The 10,000-nt window shown below is 46.6% G+C and overlaps 1 protein-coding gene across 1 annotated transcript in view; it reads right to left on the bottom strand.

Moving 5' to 3' along the window:
- Positions 1 to 9,823, bottom strand: part of tjp2b (tight junction protein 2b (zona occludens 2)) — a 52,633-nt gene extending 42,810 nt beyond the window's left edge. The window contains exon 1 of the mRNA XM_083673401.1: positions 9,563 to 9,823. Within this exon, the coding sequence (XP_083529527.1) occupies positions 9,563 to 9,622 (60 nt within the window). The 5' untranslated portion in view covers positions 9,623 to 9,823. The remainder of the gene's footprint in view (positions 1 to 9,562) is intronic.
- Positions 9,824 to 10,000: the final 177 nt, after the last annotated feature.

Raw genomic sequence — 10,000 nt, forward strand, 5'->3', positions numbered from 1 at the left:
CGCCTGACCTCGTGTTAGATAGCGAGGACACCCTGCTAGCAGCAGACTAGTAGAAACACAGCAGAACCTGCCTTACTGTACAAAACAAGAGCAGACCAGTTTCCATGCAGAGTGTTGCATGTCTTTCTTTGGGCTCACTTTACATATCAGTGGCATTCCAATGACCTTGACAAGCCACTGCCTACTGCAGAGGTGCACAGAGGGGAACAAGTATGCATTGTGCAAGGCTACTACTCACAGCTGACAATAAGGTATTCCACATGCAGTCGCCGAAACGCCTGAATGCCTCTGAGCTTACCTGGTCTTGAAACCTGACCGCCATCTTGGGTGATGTGTGTGTGTGTGTGCACGGCACACAACTACAGTGTTTACAATGTCAATAGGTGCACACCTGCGTCAGTCAGAGAGAGGCGGCAAACCTCCAGGAGATATTACCATCCTGACCACACACACACACACACACACACACACACACACACACACACACACGACTATTCCAGTTCCGTCAGAGATCCCTGGCTCAGCCAACATACAGAACAAACGGAGAGAAAAAAGGAGGGACAGCCAGAGAGTGAGAGTGAGGTAAACAGGGCCAAAGATTACATCTACACCTGTACCTCCGCCCACAATGCTTTGCATGCTGATAAAAGACAAGCGGCCCGGGGGTAATTCTAGGGTCAGCCCACATGGCTCCGGCTGACTGCTCTTGACCAATCGGGTGTCTCTCCACGTAGCTGTCAGCCAATGAGAACCCTTATCTAGGTGAAAGGTAATACACCTGTCACTCGAGCCTCTGTTTCATGTAGCAGAGCAGAGCCTACCGCGTGAGGGGGGTAGGGGGGTGGGTTACTCTGTGGGATGTGTGTGGGTCGCTGATAGAAACGTGACAGACTCCATTCTTTATTGCGTTTGTCTTGGAGTGTTGGAATATGGCCCCGGTAAGGGGGGGGAAGCAGATAAAAGCGCTCCGATATTCCAATGAAGAATCTGCTTATCTGTCATCTACTGTGTGTCAGTGTGGTGTTGTATTGTTGATTGTCTTTTTAGACTTATGAGCTTCAACGCACTCAGGCAAATCTCTATAAAAAGTCAACCGAAAGTCGCCTGCGGCCCGTTGACAGAGCAGATTGTTTACCAGAAAAACAGGTGCCTGGAGACGGACTTGATGACATCATGAAGGTATGCTGAGTATGACGGTACAAGCACAGAAAAACAGAGCCTGTGCCCAATTATGAGTGCAAGTGTATATGGAAAGGCCTGACACGGGCACCCATGAGGAGTCAGATTGCAAAAGAACATCGCACAATCTGCAATTAGGCCGAGTCAGGGATCCAGGGAGGACACGCTAGCCTCCGCTGAGGAGTTAAGCCATCTCAAAGGCTCTCCTCTCAGATGGGCATGTCTATCCGGCCTCTGCTGCAGAGTAAATATAGACCATGTGGCGGTCTTGCGGTCACAGCGCGAACCCTTGAGACCTCGCTGCTAGGCGGACAAGCAGGCAGCCCCTCCCTAAAGACAGCTGGCCTCTGGAGCCAGGAGATGGGGGAGAGATGAGAGGACGTCTGGCTGATCACTGAGCCTCTCTCTGTGGAGGTTACTCCCCCGAGAGAGCTGGAGGAATGTCTTTAAAGTACCGCAGACAAGCGAGGACAAAATGGTTAATGATGTTATCAAGTCAAGGATGCAGAATTCCCTTCTTGGTAAAATAACCAAAAAGGGCTATGGCCCACTCAGTCTGTTTACTCTTTTTCTGTCTCTCTCTCTCTCTCTCTCTGTTCTCTCCACCTCCCACTCTTCTTCGTTCTTCCTCTCTTTCCACCTCCCTCTCTCTCTCTCTCTAGGTGTTCAGTTGTGTGAAGCAGACCCATCTAATCCATTACACTGGGAGTGGGTGATATAAAGATCAGACATCACGGTGCAAGTGGTACAGGGAATCGCTGATGTCATCTCGGAGCGCAGATTACGGAATGAAAAGGTCAACTCCACTGTTGAGTCTCACACTAAGCAAGCCCCTCACATCACTTCAGAATCACACTACTAGGTTAAAATACTTCAAATGTGCATCAATGGGGCCCAGAGTTGACCACGTGACCTGACCAGGAAAAACCCAGGGCCCTATAGCAATCACAGACCTCATGCAGTTAGATAGTTGAATTTTTTAATCTCAAATTCATCACAATGTGGAAGTGTATATGGGTAAGCCCTTACTGTTGGTGTATACAAAGGCTCCAGTTATGTATTGCTCTCTATTAAGACATGTCAGATCAGTGATTATATTCGAACATGGACTTATGACTCCATGGGTGGAATCCTAATTTGAGATCTGCACGCGTAACTCTGGCGTTCGCGTAAATCTTGCATTTGTGTAAATGGGAAATTTGGCGATGCTTCGACTTGCGGATCTCGAGTTAGGACTCCACCCCGAGACACTTCTTAACTCTCCTCAACACAGCGCTTCATAAGCCAAGTACACTGCACTCAAGAGAGACTGATTGTTCCAGCCAAATAAAAGCAATGGGTCTCCATTTGTTGTTTGTTTTGTTTTGTTTAGACAATGCCCGCTTTGGAGTGCCAGCGCCTCCCAAGCCCTGCACACACACACACACACACACACACACACACACACACACACACACACCACACACACACACACACACACACACACACACTCTTTTCATTTGCACGCCCATCTCTCGCCCTCGTTCTCCATTCTCTCTCTCCACTGGGCAAGCTATTTTACTGCCCGTCTGAGGTCCCCATTGTGATGTCATCTCATTAGTGACTCACTCCATTCGCATATTCTGAATTCCTCTTCCTCCATTGTACCATTGTGACCTGTTTACTATGAAGCGATTTCAGCTAAGTGTATGGAAAGTACCGTGTAAAACAGTGTCATCATCATTATCATTCACAGGATAACAAAGGCCATGCAAAGTAAGGACACTGATTCATACAAGCCTATTGCCCTGGAGTAGGTCTAAATTGCACTTTCAATGGAGAGACTCTATTTAAGATACTCTTTCAGAAGCTAAATTAATCTGTGTGTGGGAAACCGGCCCATAGAGTAGGCCTATTAAGAAAATACATTAAATCATCTCTATTGATTTCATGAATTTTCTCCCTCAAAGTTGGTATTGGCACATGAAAGATCTAGAAAGGGTTGAATTGAATACATTTGAATGAATCAACAAAGTCAGAGTTTCTAATGTGCGATTATGACTGCACAGTCCATGAACAACACCTGAGTGGGAGTCATTGAAGGAGTCTTTCTTTCCCACTTGATAAATTGTTGTTCTATTTATATACTCTTCCCTTCAGTGTTGCACCTGGGATTGTGTCTGTACAGAACATCTAGCAGCAGAGTGCACAGTGAGCACAGCAGCCCTGCCAGAGCAGCCTGATTATCACACACACACACACACACACACACACACAGATCAGTGAGAGGAACTCAATCTCTATATGCTCACCTCAGCCACCTCTCTCCCTCTTCTTCTCCTCTGCCTTTTCATCTCTCCCTCTCTCTCCCTCCCTCCCTCTCTCCGCCCCCCTCCCTTTTTCTTTCTTGCTCAGCTGACCCCTACATCCTCCTCTGCTATCCGCCGGCTCATCAACAACGCTTGGGTCCGTCCATTGTTCTAGCCGGCCTTAGGAGGAAGTTCCTCTCCAATTATGTCAGGGGTAAAAACAATAAAACATTGGTGTTTGTACCATTGGGATTACTATGGTAAAAATACACACTCCAATGGTTTCCCTCTACCATTAACGTTACAGTAGAATCGACGGTAACAAATAACAGTTTGGTTCACAATTACTTTCTACTTATTGTGCTACAGTAGTTACGGAGTGAGACACTAGGGATGCGGGCCCTTCCCTCTGGACGCCCCCCCCCCCTCCTCATAACATAACATGTGTCAGAGTAGGTAAACAGAAGTGACCAAATATAAAAAGGAATGGTGAACTAAATCCTTGACGCAGAGATGAATCAACGTCACCGGGTGTTATGGTTCTAAACAAGTGATGCCCGCGGCCCGGAGGAGCAGGGCCTGGAGACACACCATCCCTTTGGCACACCGACAGGATCATGTTTACTGAAGTGTCACTCAGCTGTTCTACTGAAGTAGACACACACACACACACACACACACACACACACACACAGACAGACAGACAGACAGACAGACAGACAGACAGACAGACAGACAGACAGACAGACACAGACACACACACACACACACAGACACACAGACACACACACACACACACACACACACACACACAGACACACAGACACACACAAACGTCACATCACTGCCCCGACAACCTGAGCATATGAGCACTTTCTAAATGCTGTAAGGAGTACAGTAAGAATGTGCTCCAATGCTAATGCTTATAATCTAGAGCTGTAATGCCCTCAGCTCTCAGACTTAGCTGCAGCTGGAGCTGGAGCTGACAACTTTGTAAGACAGGCTGTAACTTCTGAGGTCTTAGAGGGAGACGGTGTGGGTCTTAGCTTGGCTTGCCCTCTGGACTCCCGGGGTGTGGTGGTGTGGAAAAAGAAACCCTGGCCGCGGAGGAAGTGCTTTGTAAACTGTCCTTCTTCCTGCCATTTCTTAGATAAGGAATATCTTATTAGTCATGTTCACGCAGGGGAAAAAACAACTCTGGCATGTGGTGGAACGCCAAGCACTACCACACACCCACGTGCACACAAACACACACCGACACAAACACATGCTCGCACAGGCACATTTATACTGTGTGTACACACACACACACATAGTACCATGTAGACTTACAGTAGCTTCCCTTGGGTCCATATCTTAGATCTCTCTCTCTCTCTCTCTCTCTCTACCTCGAAGGAAGGGTTAGACTAAATCAATGTTAACATAAAACACGGATGAAAGAACATGGATTCTGCTTCACTCTTAAATCATTCTGAATTAAAAGTCTACCTCCAATGGGAGCGCTGGCATTGTTATTAAATCAAAGACAACACAGGTACAGAAGACTGTTGCCAGCGTGGTGGTGGTGTGGGGGCGTGTGTGCATGCATTTGTCCATCGGTCTGTCTGGACGGTGTGTCTCTGTGTCCCCTGGTAGCAGAGTGTCGAAAAATAGACTAAAATAGCCCCCCCCCCACTCTAGTTGATGGGTTTAAAACAATCAATTACATGTAATTACAGCTGCGGAGCAGAAGGGGCTTCTCCCAGGGTAAATGTCAGCGTGAAGGGAGAGGGAGGGAGACCAAAAATACTCTGCCGAGGTTGAGTTCACAAACTAATGGAAAAGAGAGTAAGATTTCAGTAAAAAGCTAATGTTTTCAAATAACCGGCTTCGGTTTGGAGGAGCTACAATGTTGACATTGTGGTTCATCTGTGGTTCCAGAATATGTTTGTGCTACAGTACTTTATGATGCCCAGCAAACCGCTTGGGAATATTCCTGTGAGAATACAGAATAAACTAAACGTTGTTTCTATTCACGTCCAGCCTCTTACCACACTGCCAAACTGCAGCTGCAACTCACCATTAAGTCCGGTCTGTCTCCTCCTTTGTGTATAACATCATGCAATGTTTATAGAACGTGATGTGCATTACTCTGTACTGTACAGTAGGCTAACAATGATGTGGTCAGTCAGTGGCCATAATAAAGGGTGTTGGTGTGTGTGTGTGTGTGTGTGGGGGGGGGGGGTGTAGCCCTGCTCCACTCCTACTGTCCCAGGCATCATCCTGGCTATGTCACAACAACAACAGCCAGTGTGAAGCAGGACTGACAGGATGCTAATTGAAATGGCCGGGGCTAAAGGGGGCTTGATTAAAACATGCCATAGGAGTATGTGGCACAGAGGGGTATTTTAAGTGTGTGAACTAAAAAGGGGGGGAGGGGGGTGGAATGCAAAAGAGGGGAAGTGCTAGTGTTGCTGTCCACTAGTAACAGCTAGACCAAGATAATCTGTAGCTGCAGGAATGTAAATCGAGCGCTCTCATCCCTGGCTGGCACGAGAGGTTAGGGGGCATTGTGTGTGTGTGTGTGTGTGTGTGTGTGTGTATATATGTGTGTGTAAGTGTAATGGGGGGTGTTGAGAATAACTCCATGGCATCGTGGTAGAAACAGAACAGCTGAGATAGGCAAAGCTAAGTGGGATGCCATTGAGTCGCATGAGGCAGGGTCATACTTCTGGTCTGTGAGCAATGTTACATGATGGGAACAGGACGACCGCTGTCCTCCTAGGGAGTCTGGCAACAACACCAGAACACCCAATCACAACTCTGTACCAATGTATCTGGCCAATCAGAGATCAGATGGCTCTGGGTAATTTGGTCCAAATGTGTACCACTAAGGGTTGGATTTCAATACCACCACGCCCTTGACCCCCGCCCTTTACACCACTAGTGGGAAGGGAAGTGCTTCATCAACATCGTATTTAAACACAGATAAAAGAACTGCCTTTTGGAGGAGCAGGGAGTTGAGAGTTGAGGGGGAGGAGGGGAGGAGGGGAGGACACGTAGAATGATCTTAACCCTGTCCGGTCCACTACCACCCACTCCCTGTGCTGCTGTGAAGGTGCTGGCCTGTGAACTAGGTTACATATGCAGATAAGGTTCCCAGGGAAATAATATATCCTTGGGAACAACAACTAAGGTACTCAGGGTGTACAGTGTGTACAGTATAGAGGGGAGGTAGAAATTGGAGGATGGGCTCATTGTAACGCACAGAATGGAATGAGGAAGGACATCAAAACACAGACACACATTCCATGCATTACAATGAGCATTTCTTACGATTTCTAACTCCACCAGCCTCTCCTGGTACTGGCCTTTCTCCAGGAGGTCATCCGTTCTATTAGAACCCTTAGACTGTAACTGTACATCCTGTAAATGCCCTCTTTAAATGCCAATGTACTTAAACATGAAAGGAAAATGTTCTACCATTGAATACAGGAGGTAATTATCCCTTCTTCAGCCAAGAAGTGGAATCATCCTAATCCCGTCCCAGAGCTGCCTAATTATAGTGTGTGAGCGCTGGCGGCTGGACAGTGGTGAGGTGTGATGGGGGGGCCAAGTCCAAGTGCCCCCCCCCCCCCCCAAGAGATTAGAACTGCCAAGGCATCCCTCCTCTGGCCTTCTGAGGGATTACTGCTGGGACCACCTGCTCCACCACCAGCGGTCAGACGGAGAGGGGACTCTTAGGACACACACAGAGACACAGACACAGACACACACACACACACACACACACACACACAGAGAGACACAGACACAGACACACACACATCTGCTCTGACTGAGCAGAGGTCCATTGGGCCCCAAGGCAACAGTTAGACACTATTCTATGCCCATTGTGCATTCAAACATACTCATTCACTTTATACAAACGACATACTTCAAACACAAACTGTCATACAGACTCACTGTCATACAGTATACACACACACTCACACACATTCATCTCAGAGAGAGAGAGAGGGAGAAAGAGAGAGAGAGAGAGAGAGAGGGAGAGAAAGAGAGAGACAGAGAGAGATGGAGAGAGAGAGAGATGGAGAGAGAGAGAGGGAGAGAGAGAAAGAGAGAGAGAGATATCAATTAAAGATACAGTACATGTCTGCAATGTAGACCTCGATAATTACCATATTATCACCTCTCATGACTGTTTTTTTTTTTTTAACAAGAAAAAGAGAATGACACAGAGACAGCAACTCACTCAGGAACCTAGTTGCTATAAACAGCAGTGTGATTCATTCCTTTCTGTTCATTCACACAGCCCACAAGTACTGATAATAGGGAGGAACAATTAGATACAGGACACAGTCAAACCAATGCAGCTGAACGGGGAGAAGAAACAGTGTAGCCATTGAGATAGTGTGGAAGGTTGACCCTGGGGCTGAATCACTGTCAAATAATGATCCAGATAAGGTCAAAACAAAACTAGGTTTGTTTGTTCCGTGTGCATAATCTAATGCTGAGAGGACAGTGATTCCAATGACACACCAGTGTTTAAGTCTGTAAGTTGAATTAACACGAGTGTGTACTGTAAATACCATATTGCCAGAGTTGAGAGGATTGGGATGGAATCCGCAGGGTGTCATGCGGTCAGCAATGTGATCGACACACACACACACACACACACACACACACACACACACAGTAGACATGAAGACGCACACAACCGACCATAAACACACACACACACGTGCACACACACACACACACACAAACACACACAGTAGACATGAAGACGCACACAACCGACCATAAACACACACACACACACACACTACACACATGCACACGTGCACACACACACACACAAACACACACACACACAGACACACACACACACACACAGCCTCTGCCTCACAGCTCTCCATGGCCTAATAATGATGACCAGTAATCTGCGCGCCCTAAGCTGCTCCCCTGCTGAGCCCAGCCAGCCAGACAATGCTGAGCCAAATGAGAGAGTGCTTTTGGGGTGCATCCACACACACCCCTCTACACATGGACAGCCAAGAAATGATCGGCCTTGACCAGCCAAGGGGAGAGACATTGTAAGACATCCCCAGTAACCCCCCCCCCCCATGTATGGACCTTAGTACAATTTATGGCACAGACAGAGCTTCATCCTGATGGAGATGTAGTCTACTGTTACAACTGGCTGCATTGGGATGCTGTAAAATACTTTGAATCATCAAGTGCAGTGCGCAATAATAGGCTACATTTTATCAGCTTTTATTTAATTTACTGTACACATGTTTCTGTAAGGTGGGCATGGGGTGGGGACGCACATCCTCAGATGGAGGAACAGACATTGCTCCTAAAGGACCTTCTGATTTTATTTAAACATGTATTTCCAAAGAGGACATTTCGTAAACAGCGCTGTGGGAATGCGTCATTGGAACAGAGGCATGATTACCCAATTGAAACTGTAGGAAACTTTCTGACAACATCCATGTACAGTAGTCGTAGGCCTACTTCTGCGGGGGTTTAAAAAGCTTGGATTGTTTTCAATTGCCTTTAGCCAAATCACAACATATTACAACTTTTAAATTAATGTAGACAAGCCATGAAATATTGCCTGGTGGGTATGGCTGCAACTCTTACGGAACTCTTTACTGTGTTTTATGAAACAGACAAGTACGCAGCAAAGTCTATTCCTAGATTATCGAGTTTTGCTGTTGTGTAATTCTGTTAAGGATCCCAGTTAATTCTGTACACGGACCAAAGATCAACTACACTAGAGTATCTGACAGGCGCAAATATGTGCCTAAATATTAGATGCGTCATTCCTATTGGCGGAGAGAGCGAAACTCAACAGGTGAATTCACACGGCTAGAAGTGCCATTGGTTGATCCATACTAAGGCATTATCTTCTCGCTCGATCAAAACACTGTCAAAACATTCCACATCTAGGTAGCTACAGCAATCTTCTGTCTATAACTACGACATAAGAACCGTGCCAGTGGTGGCAAAGATAATTTCGTTTACATAAAGCAAGCAGATGTCAATGAAAGAGGAGCGCTAAAACTTGCATGGCTAATATAATGTTAAAACTACAGTTCACTTACTCCGACATGTTCGTTTTTACTGCTTGGATGAGCAGCAACTCTTCCTCCTTTCACGGGCATCCTGCGTTTTTGAAGTAGTGAAACACTGTCGCTTTATCTTAACCGTAAAACAAGTGTCTTATGGCTTGTGTGTAATCGGTCTCTCCTAAAATCCCTATGTTCTAAAATTATACATGCTTTTGACAGCGGCTCTGAAATAGTTCTTCTTCGCTGCCTGCAATTCTCACCGCTTCCGAGTTCCTTTGGAAATTATTGCAGTGATATCAGAGGAGCCGAAACATTCTTACCAACAGAGCGACTTTCAACTCAGCCAACCTACTTTATGAATATACGGCGACGGAACGGGGGGGTCTGTCTACGTTGCGCGTTCGTACTTCAATTTCATTGGCGTCTACAAACGCATTGAATTACTGGAATGTGAATTAGTTCAGCTGTATA

This window comes from Argentina silus, assembly GCF_951799395.1.
Source record: "Argentina silus genome assembly, chromosome: 7".
Lineage (NCBI taxonomy): Eukaryota > Metazoa > Chordata > Actinopteri > Argentiniformes > Argentinidae > Argentina > Argentina silus.